At 41.8% G+C, this 18,924-nt stretch overlaps 2 protein-coding genes across 3 annotated transcripts; one reads left to right on the top strand and one right to left on the bottom strand.

The window, feature by feature from the left end:
* Positions 1-1,837: 1,837 nt before the first annotated feature.
* Positions 1,838-12,486, top strand: LOC108921278 (sodium-dependent serotonin transporter-like). 2 transcript variants are annotated; one of them, XM_018730695.1, is made up of 14 exons: positions 1,838-1,998; positions 2,074-2,490; positions 2,965-3,099; positions 3,328-3,550; positions 4,394-4,532; positions 5,085-5,219; positions 6,945-7,048; positions 7,181-7,308; positions 8,049-8,161; positions 8,744-8,875; positions 9,134-9,233; positions 9,322-9,422; positions 10,008-10,175; positions 11,747-12,486. In XM_018730695.1, exons 1-14 carry the CDS (start codon positions 1,881-1,883, stop codon positions 11,825-11,827), a joined length of 2,094 nt encoding a protein of 697 aa, XP_018586211.1. In that variant the 5' UTR covers positions 1,838-1,880; the 3' UTR covers positions 11,828-12,486. The 2 variants fall into 2 exon arrangements, with proteins under 2 accessions (XP_018586211.1, XP_018586210.1); XM_018730694.1 differs by lacking the exons at positions 8,744-8,875; positions 9,134-9,233; positions 9,322-9,422.
* Positions 12,487-12,616: 130 nt separating this feature from the next.
* Positions 12,617-16,511, bottom strand: nsrp1 (nuclear speckle splicing regulatory protein 1). The gene is made up of 7 exons (XM_018730696.1): positions 16,481-16,511; positions 15,230-15,317; positions 14,781-14,837; positions 14,531-14,659; positions 14,099-14,306; positions 13,812-13,914; positions 12,617-13,681 (listed from the first exon to the last, which is right to left on the bottom strand). Exons 1-7 carry the CDS (start codon positions 16,498-16,500, stop codon positions 12,859-12,861), a joined length of 1,428 nt encoding a protein of 475 aa, XP_018586212.1. The 5' UTR covers positions 16,501-16,511; the 3' UTR covers positions 12,617-12,858.
* Positions 16,512-18,924: the final 2,413 nt, after the last annotated feature.

Below are 18,924 nucleotides of genomic sequence, written 5' to 3' on the forward strand. Positions count from 1 at the left end.
TACGAAAAAGTTAGTTTGCTGCCTTGCTCTTGAGGTACAGCCCCCCGGGGCCATTTGCACACAATGTTATATCTTTGACCAAAATACTTTAATTAGATTGACATGGAAAAATAGCTATGACATGATGGCTCACTGACTGCTGAAGCTATGAAATCTTTGTGTATCACCTAAGAAAATCTGCTGGATTTACTATGGACTTTTTCGTGAAATAAGCGAGGGCACGGGACACCCCACGTTCCACACTCTGTCACGTGAAATGTTGCGGTTGTTCTTGTGTTTATCACAGTGTTTTCGCAGTAATGTTACTTCACTGCAGCTTTGGGTTTCTGAGCGCGAGCGGAGTCGCCGTGTTAGACCGAAACGCGCCGCGAGACTTTCCGGAACAATCCAAGCCGGCGCGAGCCTGCAAAATAGCTCCGCGTCGTTATTTGTGGTTTAAAATTGCCAGCCCACTGCCATTTCTTAAATTTATAACGGGCTGTGAATAACTGAGCAAATTCAAGATGCTGGATAAACTTCTCAATCAGTCAACTTGTGTTTGTTTGTTTTTTTTTTTTTTTTTTTTTTTAGGACTTCCAGGCATTTTCTGAGTGGTGCTGCGCGTAGCGCTCCTGCCTCAGAGTTCCTGGGCGGTTCAATTCGAATCCGCCTCAGGCGGTGTGGAATTTGTGTATTGTCCCGCTGTTTCGCGTGGGTTTCCCGCGGGTTCCTGGTTCTTTCCATAGTCCACGGATATGTTATATATTCCAAACGAGTAGATGACTCTTAAGTTGTACATGATAGTGTACGTGTGCGAGTAGCACTGCCCTGTTATGGGGTGGTGTCCCTCCCAGCGTGTACCTGACTGGCCTTGCGCTCCGTGCCTTCGGCATAGGCTCCGAAACACCACGACCCGCCTTTGCGGTTGGGGGGGGCGGTCCTTCAACGATTGCTAGTGAGTGAAATTCGTTGGTGAAAATGTGCATTGATTGCTGCGTTGTCGCGCGCAGGAACTGTCCGAGTGAGGGGCGCGAGCCCTCGGTAACGTGCGTTTCACTGCGGAACATTTCGTCCCGCTAGTTTCCTGAAGCAGGACAGAAACTCTATTTTTTCCACCCCACACGTCTTTCGGTCACGGTGTTTGAAACTACCCTGCGTCGCGACAGGCGTTTCTGCCATTCTTTCATCCGGATCGATCATCGAAACAGCGCAAGAGAGTCACTGGTTCGGACTAAGTGTCCAGCGCAAGGCCGGCATTTTGTACAGTTTTTTTCCCCATCCGTTCCTATTTTTTCCTGTGTGGTACAGTAAGTTCACCTTTCCTTGTGGAAATAAGGTCGTTTACAGTTTTGACAAAACATTCCCTAACTATGGGGTGAACAGGGATGCTGCATGGTTAGGACGCGGTAAACAAGTCAACAGGTTGGATTCCTTCAGGACCAGCAGCTGATTCTCATCACCTTTGAAACCATAATTTCCAAATTCACAAAATTCTTAGGGGACAAAATAAAGATGATGTTATTAATATCTTTTGCAGAACTGGGTGTTATGTACTTGTGTCCCATCCAGGGTGTGCCCCGCCCATTCAGCTTTGCACCCAATGTCTCCGGGATAGGCTCCGGCTCGCCAGGACCCCAGTCGGGACAGGCGGTTCTTGATATTGGTTGGGTGTTATGTCATGGACTAACGTACTGTCCGGGGTGTTCCCTGCTTACCCTTACAGGCTCCAGGCTTACCCTTACAGGCTTCTAAATTGCCCTTAGTGTATGTACATTTAAGTGAATTATTTTGTGTGCAATTTCCCTGTGATGTATGCCAGGGTGTACAACTCACATGTTTCCAGGATAGGCTCCAGACCACCACAACCCTGTGATGGACAAGCAGGTATTGATAAGGGATGGATGAATGGACTGCTGTGGTGTAAACCCAATGACACAAAGGCAATCTGTATTTCTCTAGCCAGGCCTGAGCTTGTTCAAGAAGGAGGAAGTGTCAGGCAGATGTTCCTTCATTTCGTGGGTGAGGAACAAAGTACCTTGAGAGTTCTCACCCCCTTCATACTGTACCTTATCTTCAGCCCTCTTTGTCTGACAGGCACGGTGGCACTGAGCCTCAGCATTGCCATTGACGAACCACCTCGAACACCCATCTGTGCCAAAGAGAAGATGGGGACGATAGAGGAAGACTGCATGGGAGAAAGTGAAAGAAGGGAAGCATTTCATGAGAATGATAGACAACTGAGTGTGGCTCAGGCAGACTCTACCCCTAGGTTACTTCTGAATAGGGGTCACACCTCTTCAGCTCAAATCCCCAGGGATGGCAGAGTCAGCCCGGGCTCTCAGGGTCATGACCTCAGGGGTGCGAGAATGCTGTTGGTAGAGCAGGCCAGTCTGAGTCAGTCCAGAAAGACTTGGAGAAAGAAGATGGACTTCCTGTTGTCAGTCATCGGGTATGCTGTAGACCTGGGGAATGTGTGGCGTTTCCCTTACATCTGCTACCAGAATGGAGGAGGTAAGTGACAGTCGATGAGAGAGAGATTGAGAAAGATGCAGGTTGTGAAATGAACTAATCAATTAACTTGATTTTTATGCCCCTGGTTTGGAATTTTGACAGAGGGTGCCTGCTCCCAGCTTCTTTGCAATTATCGAGGCTTTGCGGAAAGATGAGCCTAATATGGATTAACTGGGTTAGAGATTAATGTTTAAGGAAATTGAAGAATTTTTCAAGGAATTCAAGGAAAATGCTATTAAATGTTTTTTTAAAAATCCACAACTACATGTTGTTCATCTGATTTGCTGTTCACATGGGGTTTGCTTGATAGGTGTCTAACCCTAAGTATTTAACCCTAATCCTATGATGCCCTTTCAATGTTTTTTAATGGTTTCCAGTCTAACATACCCTGAGCTAAAAGAGGTTGTCTTCAAAGACACAGGGTATGTCAATGTGTTAGTTTTTCACAAAGAATAGCTCAAACCTCTCCTTCAGGAGCATTTCTCTTGCCCTACCTTCTCATGGCACTGTTTGGAGGGGTGCCTCTGTTCTACATGGAGCTGGCACTGGGGCAGTTCCACCAGAGTGGCTGTATCTCTATCTGGAAGCACATCTGCCCCATCTTCAAAGGTAAGCGGGAGGGTATATTGGAACATGTCAGGAAAAGATCTTGCTCAGTAAATTATATTTACTCCTCAGCTCATGTTTTCACACCTCTTATCCAAAGTTATTTCACATTTGGACTGAAAGCACTTTGCATTAGTACCTGCTGCAAGGGAGAGATGTGCTGCAATTTACTACCTTTTATATCCCAAAGTTTATCACTCCTGTTACCCCACCTCTTACCCCACCATATAGGCATTGGCTTCTCCATCTGTGTCATTGGCCTCTACATCGCCTTTTATTACAACACAGTAATGGCCTGGGCGATGTACTACCTGCTGTCCTCCTTCCAGACCACTTTGCCTTGGGCCACCTGTTTCAACACCTGGAACACCGCCAACTGCACCCATCTAACACCTGGCAATCCCAACACTTCATGGACAAATGGCTCTACCTCCCCTGCAGAGGAGTTCTACATGTAAGTGTGTGTTGTTGAGAGGTCTGGGACAGTATGCAGCAAAGGTGGGAGATGGGTGCAGAGGTGGTAGGAGAAGAAGAGCCAGACAGGAGCGCATGGATATGGGGGCAACTTGCCGGAGAGTGCTGGTGTAAGGAGACGTCCGCCAATCGTAAGACAACTACTGTAGATGGTGCAGAAGGATTGGAGACCAAAATCCAACAAAAATAGTGAGTTCATAATGTGACAGATTATAGTTTATGCTTATTTGATATGTACCAAAAATGTTTTCTTTAAACTGCACTGAGGTTTTCTCTTTATTTAAAAAAGTCTTCCCATGTTATAATTCCACTTTTGGTATGAGATTTATTAGGTTTTTGTTACATTTTCTGGAAAGGGTTGAATCACTTCTCTAGTCTTCTGTGGCGCCAGGGTTTCCTGTTTTCATTAAACCACTCATGTTTTCATTTGTCCATCTGCAGCGTATGCTTCGCCTTTCTGTCTTGTGTTTTGGCTCTCCCTCACACTCTGCTGCTCCATTTTTCTCTGACATTATTACTGTGTGAGAATGTCAAACACAATTTGTTTAAACCCCTAATTTTTGTCCCTTTCTTCCTCTTTCTTACCTGCTTCGTGTTTCTTCCTGTTTTTCCCTTCTCTGCTCCTACTCCTTTTCTGGTCTTTAATGTTGTCTCCTTTTTTCCCATTCCTCCAACTTACACCTCTCTTTCCTTTTGCCTTTCCTCTGTTTTGGTTCTTGCCCCTTCATTTCCCTCCCTCCTTCTATGCCTCCTTCTTCTACCTAAATCCTCATCTCTCCTTTTTACCTGCTTCAATGTCTCCTCCACCATACGCACATTTTAGACGACACATCCTGCAGCTGCACCTGTCCCCAGGCCTGCACGAACTAGGAGCAGTGAACTGGCAGCTGGCCCTGTGTCTCCTCTTAATCTTCACTGTAGTCTACTTCAGCATCTGGAAAGGGGTGAAGACCTCAGGCAAGGTGGGAAAGAAAAATGGAAAAAAGTGAGGACAGGGAGTGTTTAGGGCAGCATATCACTGCTAAAGATTAGAGTGCAAAACACCTTGGTAGGACAGAGGTCACCTAGTATGGAGGGCAGTGAGCAGATACCAGAGGTCCCGGAAGGCTGAAACACCTCAGCAGAACAGAGGGTTGCATTCCATGGCAAAGATCATATAGAGGTAAAATATCTCACTAATGACAGAGAATAAGAAGCCATCTGGAGAGCTTCTTTTACTCATAACATGAGCAAAAATTGCAAAACCTGTAAAAGATTTAAAATGCTGAGTTCTCAACCATGTCTGTGACCACTCTGGTTTTTCTATCAACATCTGGCGGCTGGCTGTCAACGAGGAAATGGTTTTCCGAGAGCAATGCTTTTGGAGACTAGGTCTCCTGGAAGACTCAGTCAAACATACAAGGACTATGCTCTGCCCACTGTAACAAATGTGTATCAAGCCTGTTTGATACTGTAACAGTTTGGCTTGTTCATTTCATAACGGGTGAATGATGGCAGACCTGGCTCTCCCTCAGGTAGTGTGGTTGACAGCCACCTTGCCCTATTTGGTCCTCCTGGTGCTGCTTATTCGAGGTGCTACCCTTCCTGGGGCATGGAGAGGTGTGGTCTATTATCTAAAACCTGATTGGTGGAAGCTGCTCAGTACTACGGTAAGATTCAAGATTCAAGATTTTATTTCTCACGTACACAGTTATACACACATACAACCTGTAGTGAAATGTTAATCTAGTCAGCTCTGTAGACTGTGCAAACAAGACAATATATTAAAAGAGAGAGAAAAAATATTTTTAAAAAGACAAAAGAATATGATTAAAGTTAAATTAAGAAAATATACAGGGAACTGAATTAAAGCTAAAATGTGAAAAACTAAAATTGAGATTTAGGGAACAAAAAAGGGGTGGAGTTAGGCCTTGCTTTGAATGTATGAATTTTCAAAGTTATGAATACTAACAAATCAGGATGTATGCACCACTTTAGTCTTGTCACCAATAATTGATGTTTTCCAGCAATCCAACATTGCCAGTATTTGCCAACATTTGGAACACAGCAGCCATAATTGTGTTGCATTTAGTTGTGTCACTACAGCATGTTTTTAGTGATGTCTAGGACCATAAGCAGCTGTAAGATACTTTAACCCAATAGATAGATCTCTAGATGTAGAGAGGAACTCATTTTAAGTTGGAAAAGAAATACAAGTATGCTTCTCTATTTTTTTTTAATTATTCTTACGCCCTGTGTTGCCGGGTAGGCTCCGGTTCCCCGCGACCCCGTATGGGACAAGGGGTTCTGAAAATGTGTGTGTGTGTGTATTCTTGTTGCCTCCTGCTACTGCTGCATCCATTCTCTTTGTTACCATAATGTATGTACACCAACCTAAAAATATTACCCAAATGCCAGTTACTTATTATAAAATTATAAATGTGCGTCATATCGTTTGTCATTGTACATTGCTTTGGAGAGAAGCATCTGTAAAATGAATAAATATTAATGTCAATTTAAATCAGTAAAATAGCTAAGAATTCAAAATGGAAAGTTATCAAGTTCAGTAATTAGATTAGAAATCAAATACAATAATTAGATAAAATAAGAAGATAAAGGTAAGATGAATATAAAATACAGTATAGCATCCATCACATCAAAATCAATTGATGTGCTAATGTATTTGGTTAAAGAAGTTTTGTAATAGGTGACGCTTATCCCACAGTTTGCTTCTATACAGGATCAGATCTTTCCTTTCTTCTACTGCCTTCCTTTGTGTTTTTTTTGTACAAATTGTGGATTTATACAGTGTGACTCAGCTTTCTGTATTTTCTCTTTGTGCATCTGAAGTGCATTAAAAAGCTTAAAAAATTAATTCAAGGCACCTCTTGCAAAAAGGCGAAAAACTGAATATGTCTGCATGTTAAAGAGTCTTTTAGTTGTTACATTGATCCATATTTATGAACTTTCCATTATTTCTTCAGCAAATAACAGTCCTGCTTTACATTATTTTGCTATTAGGTGAATTTTTAGTTACATATTAGCAGCATAGTGACTGACAAGTAATGATAGTGCTAGTAAGAAAAGACAATTATTATGGGAAAATAGAAATATTAAAGATAAATGAGGTAATAAAAGTGTTTTCCAAGTTTTTTTATATAAATATTAGACTGTTAGTACCATAAAATTGTATTTTACACATTGCAGACAATAACAGTAAATTGTGACTTAAGATTCCCCATCTTCATGATGTTTGTAAAGTGAGGTCTTTGTTTTGAATGAAACAACAGTCCACTGAGTGGTTTTGTAACAAAACAGTTTAATTGTAAGATGTCTTTTTGTACCCCGTCTTTTTTAATGTTTCCAACTTTTCCCACTTTCATTTTCTCACTCAGGTTTGGGTAGATGCTGCTGTCCAGATATTCTTCTCTCTGGGGCCTGGTTTTGGCGTACTGCTGGCCCTAGCCAGTTACAACCCCTTTCACAACAACTGCTACAAGTGTGTGTACAGCAATTTTTCAAAATGACAAGGCAATAAAGCAAATATAGGTAACAGCTGCAAAAATAAGAATGTATCTTTGTCTCTTATAACTCTGTTTGTTTTTGCCTCCTGTTTCCTTTTCTCTCCCAGGGATGCTTTGTTGACCAGCTCCATCAACTGCCTGACAAGCATGCTCTCTGGGTTGGTCATATTCACTGTGTTGGGATACATGGCAGAGGTGCGGCAGCAAGGCGTGGATGCCGTGGCCAGGGATATAGGTGAGTGGCAAGTCTCCAACCAGTCTCACCTTCCATCCTATTCTTCCATGAAAATCACAGCTAAGCTCCATCCAGAGTAGTCTAGAGATGCATGTAACACAGAGGTGTCCGACCTTTTTTGGTCATAGGTTGCGGTCATTTTTGTGAACCGCTCTGAGGGCTGCATGTGTAAAAATCATAGTAAAAGACTTACTGCATTTTTAATGTCTAAATTCAAAAATTATTATTTTATTTTATTAAGGTGCGGTGCATGTTCAAGTATGTCTAACAGCATTATCATGATTCAATAGTATTTCTAATATTTATGGTAGATATACAGTATATTAATAATTTTACAAATGTTTTTGTCGGTTGTATTATGTGGAATGGCAGTTCTTAGGCCACACAGTGGACACCCCTGACATAGCATTTTCATTTCTGAAGTTTATTCCATGATTCATAACAAATGAATTACAGGGGAGATTGATAAGGGACATCACTAGAAACGTGAAGAAGGAAAAAAATAGCACTAATAAAAAAAGTAAAAATTTCAAAATAGTAAAAAATACATACATTACCTAATAATAATAATAAAATAACTTTTAGAAATGTGCATCAATACTAATAACTTCCGTAGTTTGAAATGAAAGCAGTAGTAAAAAAATATATACTAGTGTTTAAATGACACAAATATGTAAATATATAAATATATTAATTAGTAAGGAAAATTGAAAAATGTCTCAATCTGCTTTCTGTTTAAGGTCCAAGTCTGCTTTTCATCATCTGTGCTGAGGCCATTGCCAGCATGCCTGCAGCCAACTTCTTTGCCATTATATTCTTCCTCATGATCATCACTCTGGGATTGGACAGCACGGTCAGGATCAGAACAAAGTTGTCCCCAGACAGTGATCCCAGATCTGCTATCCCCTCATACAGGATCTCTCCATGTCCAGTTCTGTCTTCCTCAGAAAACAAACTGTGGCTTTTTAAAAATACTTCTTCATTTTCTCAATGCTTCATTTTTTCCTTTCTCTCTTTACTTCTTCCCCCACACCTCTGTCAGCCTCCTTTGAGGACCTGGGTGTGAACCCCAGTTAATCCGTTTTCTCATGGCCTTTTAAGCAGACACCCAGGCCTTAGCCAGGTCTCGGGTGTATGTGTGTGTTTGGTGCACCATCCCAGGGGTCCATCTGCATGATAACATACCTTTACCTGTACTTTCATTAAATTCTCTTTGTAAAGGCACCTCTGCTTATGAAATCATGGCCTTTCTGTGCTGTCCATGTGCCTTACTCAGTCAGGTGCTTATTGCCTGTATGATAATGTAGGCCTTGAATTAGAACCATTAAAATGAGTTTATCCTCTTTTTGGCCTTTTTCAGCCTCTTCCTCATTCTCTCTTTTTTCATTTTGATATCTTTTCTCCTACTGTCCTTCATTTTTATTTCAACTCCCAGTTTGCAGGGTTGGAGGGGTTGATTACTGCCATGCTAGATGAGTACCCCCAGGTCCTGGGAAGGAGGAGAGAGTGGGTGGTCCTAGGCCTGGTGTGTTTGTGCTACTTGGGAGCCCTCTCCACTGTATGTTATGTAAGTGTGTCTGCTATTGGGGATCCTCTATATTGTGGACCGTTTATGGGTGTGTTATCAATGCCCTGTCTACCATGTTCTACATACTGTAGATGTGTGAATGGGCCACTGGAGAGTTGACAGATACACCTGGCATTTGGCTCTGAGCAGGGATTCTATCCAGATATATTGAATTAGTCCTGTTTGTGTCAGACACACATAAATATAACCATGCACTCACCACCCTTTTTACCTGCTCCTTTGATGCATCCTCCCCAGGGAGGAGCATACATTGTGAAGCTCCTGGAGGAATATGCCACTGGCCCTGCTCTCATTGCTGTGGTCTTTCTGGAAATTGCTGCTGTGTCCTGGTTCTATGGTAAACTCTATCATGATAAACCAGCTGTTAAACCTAAAGGCTATAGATTTGTTAAGTGGGAGAAACTTCTCTCAACTTTTCTCTGCAGGTACATCTCGTTTCTGCCGAGATGTGCAGGTGATGCTGGGTTTCCTTCCAGGGCAGTTCTGGAGGGTGTGCTGGAGGGCCATCTGCCCCTGTTTTCTCCTGGTGAGGGGTATTTAGGGAGGGAATAAGTGTACATGGGGAAGGGTTGTGGGTTACTTGACTTGAGGTGCAAAAGGGGTTATAAATGAGGTAAGTTTAAGAATATCAATGATGGAAAGAAATTTAACTAAAAAATTTTGGCTTCCAGACCTTTGAAAGCTTTAAGTACTATATCCGAGTGTACAACTTGTGGGCAGTTGTTAGGTAAAGGTGGCCACAAAGGTGGGATTTCAGCACAGGACAGTACATTTTAAAAATTATTAATTTACAAACCTCATTGGGGACAGGGCCCTTTTAGAGCTGATAAAACAAAGCTTTGTAAAACAACTAAAACACACAAACAGAAATGCTACTAAAAAAATTACAACAAAAACGGCAAGCAAGCCAACAGTCCTGGCTCGACCTCCAAGGCTTCTACTCTTCTTTTTCTCAGCCTTCTCAGCCTGCCTCCTGCCAGGGTTTTACCACTCACTAGCTTACAAAATGCATTTACATGATTCTTTGTAGAACAGCAGTACACAGGACATAGTAGCATGAAAATGGCTAAATGAATATCTTTGTAACTGACTGACTGTTCTTCTCTGACAGTTCATCTTGGGCAGCTTCCTGGCTTCCCCACTGGAAATAAAACTTTTTGGCTACTTGTATCCCCCATGGAGTGCTATTCTGGGTTATATCATTGGTGCCTCCCCCCTCATCTGTGTGCCCTGCTATATGGTCTACTACCTACTGTCCACAAGAGGAACATTCAGGCAGGTGAGTGAGAGCAGAGAGAAATTTAACAGCAGAATTAAAGGAGAGCACCCTTGAAATATACTAATCCCTCCCTTAATGGGATTCATTTGTTCTGTGAAATAACCCTTTTAAGCAAATTTCAGTTGTAAGGAGATCAAATTAACGTTCTTATTAATTAAAATGTAACCAGTTCACCAACAAAAAATCATGTCATCTAAAATTAAAGACTGAAATAAAAGGTATTTTTGTGTGTGATTATGGCAGTTCCAAAATAGTTTCTTATTTGTAACAAATTGTATTCATAACTTGTCTTTTAATGTTATACTTTCATTTATTCATTCATCATTAATGGTTGCTTGTTGAGCACAGGGTTGCAGTGGTCCAGAGTCTTCATCACAAACTCAGTGTGTGAGACATGGTACATGATACACAGTACACAAATATTTTGATCTTTTGGCTCCCAGGTATTTAAGATATAAATTAAATACTTAAGAACACTGCCTATGTCACTCTGAAAAACACACAGACAATATGCTGTCAGAGGTGCTCTTTAGTATTGGAGGCCAGTGTTTGATTCTAGAGAATCTTCATTTGATTGCAAGATTAAGGCTTTATTTGCAGAAGTGTAAGGTTATTGTTATTAAAGGTATTCATATGATAGTGGCTACATGCTTGTGACCAAGGTGGCATGAAAGGAGGACAGACAATATGTTCAATTTAAAACATGGTCGTAAGGAAGGAAAACAGGGCATATCTCATCTTATCCCTCACCATTCACTGTTTCTCTAAATAGCATAAATAAAAGCACTCATCTTACATTCACCTTGAGTCTGTCCTCAGTCCGACTCCCAGAAAGAAGCCGGTGTGTCACAATGATTTAAAGAGATAAGTTACATGTTTGTAGTTTCTATAATGACCCAGATTCACATCCTACCTTCTGCTGCAATACTCTTGAACAAGGTGCTTAACCTGAATTTATACAATAAAAATTACTGCTGTATTCATGGGTAAATAACTGAAGTAGCTTAAGTGTAAGTTGCCTCAGAGAAAACATCACCTAAATTATTATTGATAATAGTAATAATAATAATAATAATAGAACTGTTATTTCAGTTGTGATATGTTTGAGTTTATGCTTGGAATTGGTTGAGGCCATCTGTGTGATAAAACATTCTCCCGTTTTGCCTTAATTTTGCAGAATTAAGTTCCTGTACATGGTTAATTTATTATATTGTAATTTTCTGAAATGTTCCAATGTGTGTTCATTCCATGTTTACTCTGCTGCCTTGAATCACTGCTCTGAACACTTAAATGTGATTGGGATTTATACGGTCAGGAAATACCTGTGCGTGGTTGAGTACATAAGCATGTGGTTGTTTCAGGATTGTGCAAAGCATTTATCAATGGAGAATGACAGTGTACTGAGTAAAAATGCTGTTGTATTAAATTTATAACCCATCGTATGACAAACTAGTAATTTTGCAATGTATTGAACCCTGCTACGTAAGAGATGGGTGTCATGTTCTACATGTTTCATATTTCTTTTACTAATAAAACATCACTACATTCTCTTTGTACCCCACACACCACAGCGCCTTTTAAAGAGCATCACCCCAGAACCTGTAAGGGAGATATGTATCCATCAAGTTACCAGGAATACCAGTACTGTGTGAAGAATGATCCAGACATTCCCTCTAGGTCATTTGCAAGAAAGAGGGAGCTGAGTACAAGGTCTTTGGGTCAAGGTGAAGTTTCCCATCACTGACCTATAACAAATCTAAATCTTTATCACTGATGTCAATTTATTGTTTATATAATCACTGTTATGATTGTTTGTAATATAATCTAGGTAATATCATGCCATAGTTGGTTGCCTCACAAATGTTTAATACATAGTCTTTTTACTAACTGCATAAGATAGATATTGTTCAGTATGCACAGTTTAATATTCTTTGTAGCATGGAAATAAAACTAGTTAACTGCTAAACTACCTAGTAATTTTTCACCTGGAATGGAGCAAGAACTGACTGCTGCGAGTTAAGATCTGTGTTGTGCAATGGCATGTACCAAACTGATCAGGTCTCCCAGTAAGAGTTACTTAAACAGCTACTTCACTAAATCAAATTTTACAGTGTATGAGACATTTTGGCAGTCAGTACAGTTGTACTTCCCTCTCCAACTCTGATTGTAGAACTACAGAAAAGCATCTTGTCTGTGTTCAGAATACTGAATGTAGTCTTTGCCAGTGTTGTCACCGTTATCCTCTACAGCATTCTCTTGTAAATTTGCTCTGTATGCACCAATTTGTTACACTAGTTGTATATTTCTATTTTTTTCCAGTAGGACTGTAAAGAAAAATACTTCCATGATCCATGTAATGTTTCTGTCCAACAAGTGTGGAAACTTCTGTGCAGAAGTACTATAAACCTCAAAGAAAAACAGCACTACAATTTTTATTTCCAGACCATATACATCCTTATTAACAATTCACTATTTCTGTACATCAAGGAAAAAGTGAGAGCAGAAACACACTGTTGATAGTCCTGCTGACTGTATAAATGTCAAACTGTCACCCTTTTCATCCTTTCATATTAAGTTTCTGGGTCTTAACTGCATGACTTGCTTACTGACTGCAGCTGGAGTTCCACCATTAGCTACAACTGTCGGGGTCGACTCTCTGACCTTGCATTTCGCTTCTGGGATGTCAGTCTTCATCCTTCTCAATGTAGGTCTTCGCTGCTGAGCGGGCAAGCTGTCTGGCCAGGTACCTTTCCCTGGCAGAGGTCACAGTCACATCACTACTGCGCTTGGCAAACTTGTTGGGCTTGGGGCCAAGATCAGCATTGGTGCTGTCCTCTCCATCTCCTTGTTCACGCTTATTTTTCTTCTCCTCCTCCTCCTCCTGGAGCTGTGGTTTTTCATCCACCTTATTCTGGTCTTTCTCATCTTCTCTGGCCTTCCTCTCCTTCTCCCTGTCACGTTCCCTTTCCTTCGCCCTCTCACGTTCTTTGTCTCTTTCCCTGTCTCTGTCTTTCATACCATTTCTATCCCTCCCTCTTTCCCTAGGGCTGCTGTTCCTCCTTTCCCTCCTCTCTATCCTCTCCTCCCTGTCTCTCCACCCTCTGCTCCTCTCCTCCTCCCTGTCTCTCCTCCCTCGGCTTCTGTCCTCCTCCCTGTCTCTCCTCCGCTCCCTTTCTTCCTTACGGCTACTATCCCTGTCATTACGCTCTCTGTCCTTATCCTTGTGGTTCCTTCTCTCCCTACGCCTCTCTTCCTCCCTGTCTTCCCTTGTTCGTCCCTTTCCCTCCCTCTCATCTTCTCGCTCCTCTATGCTCTCGGAGGATGGTGACCGCTGCCTGTAATGCCGCCTGGAGTGGGAACTGTTGGAGGTCGGCTTGCTGAACTCTGCCTTTTGGCCACGGTCTGCCTCAGTGTCACTGTGGCTGTCTGAATCTTTGGCAGCTGTAGCAAGTGGAGAAGGAGTTTGATCCTTGGCTGCTGCAGAAACATCCCCTATTTTCTGTTCCCTGTACAGAGATGTTACATTCAACAGTAAAAATGGAGAATGACCTTTCTTAGATCGCATTCACCTGTGATGAGATTAGTGTTATCCAGTATGCAGAGCTGTTTCTTTCTGCTTCAGTACATGGATCTCACCTGTGTGCTGAGGGTTCAGGTCGGCTCTCCTCTCCTACTGTCTGATTTAGCAGGTGTCTATAGAACCCGCTGAGATCTTTCTGTTTCTTTACGTCCATGGCAGCTGCAAAACAAACATGAATACAACACAATATTTACACAGAAAAGGCAATATATACGTGCACTATAATGTTTTACATACAGAACTCCTATGGTATTTTGTTCTGTGGTACTTTATGATATCTCACTTGTAAGATAAACTTTACACACCCAGACAGCACCTGCCACACATCACTCACAGCCCTCACCTTCCAGTGCAGCCTCACGCCTCTCCCTCTCCTCCTCCTCCTTCCTTTCCTGAAGCTTCTGCTTGTAGGCTGTGGTTACAAAGGCTTCCTTGTCCTTGAACTCATCTCCCTCCTGCTCCCTCTCCTTCTGGATTTTCCTCTCTTCCCTTCGTTCCTGCTCCTTCTTCCTCTCCTCCACAGCCTGGAGCAGCTGTGTGATATACTTGGGCTGGCAAGCAGGAAGTGGAAAGAGGCCAATGAAGTCATAGTTAAGACACTAAGATTTTCACTAGGTGGCGAGAGGTTCGGAAAGCAGAAGACGCAGAACAACACCCTGGATAAATGTACTTTCAAAGGTCTGCAGTAAATGCTTAACATTATATGACTGTGTCTGCACCTCCTTCTGTTCACCTACCCAGGGCCCCTCAGTTCCGCTTCAATATGTCTTCTTACCTTCCTATCAGCGCTACCTAGTGCTCGCCTGTTGCTGTCTTCCTTCTGCTTCTGAATGTCATCGTATACGTTGTCATACTCATACACACTGCTGTCTTGCTCCAAGGCCTTCTGCATCTCCAGGCGAGTCTAGGGTCCAGAGCAACCAAAGTTAACTAGTATCTCAATCATCACAGGGATGTCCAAATCCTATCCTCGACATTAGTAATCTATGGTGTCACTCTTCTCTGCTTTTCCTCCCAAACCCTACCTGCTTCATCATTTTCCTTTTTGCTGCCTCTTTCTGCAGACTCTCGCCAACAGTTGTCTGAGAAAACACAGAGAGTAAACATAGTCCATTACCATTACCAATTGTGAAATATACAACTCCACACACACATCATCTGAAATCGCTTGTCCCATACGGGGTTGCGGGGAGCCGGAGCCTAACCCGGCAACACGGGGAGTAAGGCTGGAGGGGGAGGGGACACACCCAGGACGGGAGGCCAGTCCAACCCACTGCACCACTGCGCCCCCCATTACAACTCCACACAAATACACATATAAGCAGTCAATGAAATAAAGCCTAGAATACTGATTTACATGTGGTTACATTTAGTATAAGACCCTCAACATAAAAGCCCTTGTTTGGTTTATCTGATTTAAGTGTTCTGTCACCACTCATCACAAAACAGAAGTAGGTAGGACTGCTTTGCTTACTTCATCATCGGAATCGTCCCCGAAGATAGAGGGCCGAGGCAGAGCAGCATCTTTTGAAGAGCCTTTGCGGGGTAGGATTAATCCGTACCTAACGAGAAGACACAATTTCGGTGTAACCTCAGCTACATGAGACAGTAGGTAGCGTAGGGGTTAGAGCTGATGCCTTGCAATCAGAAGGTCTCTGGACAAGAACTCCTGGTGTAGTATCCTTTCTAAAGCCATAAATGGTTACAGTAAGAATACCCTGCTATATAAACAGATAAATCTATTTATTATATTCACATTTATTTATTTATTTAACTGATGGTCTTCTCCAAAGCAACTTAGTGTTAAGCTACTGTACTTACTCATTTATACATACGGGCAATTTTTTACTGAAGCTATTTTAGGGTACAGATCTTACCCAAGGTCCTAAAACACAGGAGATGGGATTCAAACCTGGATTCTCTGAGTTCAAAAGGGGCTCTAACCGTTACGCTAAAGATTATTTAACATCATAAACCACCTTGGTGAGAAGGTGTCCGCTGAAGAAACAATGATAAATGTAAATGGGTCATTCGTTTACTCTGCAAAACTCAGAACTTCCAAATGATGAGCAGCTGGGAAATATAAGCGCCTGAAGAGCTTATAATAATATCACAAGAAAACACGTCACACAGGGTCTGTAGCATATTTAGTACATAAGATTTCGTTCAAACAGGTCTTGGAACCAAGTAAGTATGATACCTAACGACACCCACCCAGTGATTACGTCAGAGAGCACATAATGATCGCGTGTATTTTGTTCACACAGATAAAATCAATTTAACTCACTATAATTCAGAAATGTAAGATGCTGAGAGGCCATGATGCCACTTCACTCACTCTGCCAATCAGGCCAATGCAATGACAACAGCAGACAGCACATGATATTATGCCTATATGATCCGCATTCTTAATTGTTACAAGTTTCTACCTTCGCATACATGTGCGTCGGAACTACATGGCACAAACATTATTAAAACAAATGAGCTAAAATATGCGAATCTAATGCCCACAGTCAGTGTGCACTACGCCGTCGAACGCTTCAACTTCCTCCTCTGTCACTGACGAGGGGCAAAGTAGTATATTATCTCGATTTACGATAAAGCATGAGCTGTTTCACGGATTGGCGATATCCTTCAAAATGTGCTTATGCGTTTGCTAAATTTTATTTCCACGTTGGCCTGTTATAAATTATTACATAAAATCTAGAAAGAAAATATTACTTACTGTTTACCAGAAGCGGCCATCTTTAATTTTACAGGAGTTCTGTTTCAGCGCTTTCGGCAATTTAATCACAGCCTTAAAGCGTTGTGTAAAAATGCAAATGTATTAATATACCATGTAGAAAAAGAAATCTAATTTGTCTCCGAGGATATATCTACAAGTTTAGAAACTATTTTATAAATTGCGAAAGTGCGACAGTAAATTTAGCCCGCCTTTTCCATGTAGGACAAGCCAGGTTCGTTCTTCTGGGACGTAAGAAGTAGTTAGGCGATACTGCTGGAACTGGAGAGTCTATGAAAACTTTACTGTCTCTCTTTGACTCAGAAGGGTTTCAGCAACTTCTTACTGGTTCAACAGGCTTCCATTATTACGCTATGCTACATTTATGTATTAGCTCTGAAATTAATGCCAGTTTTGTTACGCTCAGGAAATCTTTGGTCACTATTTAACCACCTGTGATTTGCTGCAGCTCTCCACAAAATCGTTATGTAGGAGAGCTCAGAAACAAGGTACCTAATGGTGGTGTTCACTCACTCACTCTCACTTTCTGAACCGCTTGTCCCATTCGGGGTCGCGGGGAACCGGAGCCTAACCCGGCAACTCAGGGCGTAAGGCTGGAGAGGGAGGGGACACGCCCAGGACGGGACGCCAGTCCGTCGCAAGGCACCCCAAGCGGGACTCGAACCCCAGACCCACCGGAGAGCAGGACCCTGTCCACCAACCCACTGCGCCACCGCACCCCCCCTGGTGTTCACTCTCACGTTAATTGATGTTAAAACCTCTTTTAAATTCTGATGCTACTGTTAAGGAACCTACTGATGACTACAGTATGATAGTATTGTACTCTGCAAAAAAACGTACTCACTGCTCCATGCTGTTCTCACTTAGTTGAAAAAATTAACAAGAACAGCCCTTGTTTCTTTTCCAGTAATGTGACCACACATACATACAAAATTCAGGTTATAGTTAGTACCATTCATTTCATGAAAACATCGTTATGACCAAGCTTTGGTCATGACTCAAGTCAGACCCTTGCTCAAGAAGTCAAACTAAATTGTAATGTACTTAAAACTATTGACCTTTCTCAAATGTTACTAATTTCTTGAAATATCCGTAGCCATGCAGAAGGAGTAGGCTTGCCAACCGGGAGACCATGTATAAGAGAGTCTGATTCCAGCCTGAGACAAAATTTGCTGTTTCCTGCTGTCACCCTGACCTATCCACCATATCGTCCAAGCAACGACACGTATAACACATAGTTTGTGTATGTATTTGTCTGTGGTAGACAGCCTTACTCTCAAGGAACTATGGTACAATTAATTTGGGATAATGCAAAAATACCAGAAACAGCTGTAACATTATTTTATTAATATGTATAAACCAGAATGTGCTCTTTGGTCACAGGATGCATGTGTGCTTATAATTTTTTAAACAAACTGTTGTCAGTAAGGCCTTCATTTATAGGCTTCTTAAACTGTGGTATAGTGTATCAGCCAGTGTTATAGATGTCCTTTTATTGGATGCATTTAAATTTAGACTTACGGCCCACCAGTTTTCCTTAGTATATTCTGCAGAACTAGTCACCTGTCTGATGATCTCTATAGATGGTACTATTCAAGCTCATCTCATTATGTATAATAATCTTATTTATCTGTTTCTCCCCTCCCTGACCCATTTTTGGTGCTCAATCACCTAGAGAGAACTTTGCTGGGTTGAGCCCTGCCAGGCCTTGCATTTCATGCTGCCAGATTCGGTGAACAGCACCTGCAAAACAGACAGGAAACTTCCAGAGAACTACAACTGTGTAGTATTAGCATGTCCTGGATGGGTGTGTTGCCGGATGGACTTGAACCCTTAGAGCTTTCAATCCTGTGGCCACAGGAGTTTTATTTCATTTCCTGTGCTGCTTTCTGCCATTTCCTCACGTGCTTTATTATGCCTTTATTTATGCTAAAAGCCATTAATTCCATAGTAACTTAGAAGATAACACAGTACATTTAAACGTACAGTTGTCAGACTGACACCAATGAGGGGCAAAACCTTTTGGGTTTCAGACACCAACTGTTTAACTCTGCCTTGAAACGTGTGATAGAAGAGGTGATTTGTGTTTACTTTTTAAATTTCATTTATGACACACATTATGCATGGACACTTAAGAAAACAAACGCACATTGTGCTAATGCATATTCATTTTTAACTATGTCCATTATACAGTCTGCTTCAATAATAAACTATTCAGCGTTTGGCTTACAAAAACTGAATTGCACATTGAATTGCATCAAAGTAGAAAAACCACTAGAAGGCGCAGTACAGCACTGCGGGACTTCCCTGGGCTCTCTTCAGAGACTCATTACACTATGCCCTTGTCCACAGTCCTGCTTTCATTGCTTACACTAATGCTGACAAATTAGGGCACCAATTTTTAATAGCAGATTGGCAAACTCCAT

This window comes from Scleropages formosus, chromosome 4 (assembly GCF_900964775.1).
Source record: "Scleropages formosus chromosome 4, fSclFor1.1, whole genome shotgun sequence".
Taxonomy (NCBI): domain Eukaryota; kingdom Metazoa; phylum Chordata; class Actinopteri; order Osteoglossiformes; family Osteoglossidae; genus Scleropages; species Scleropages formosus.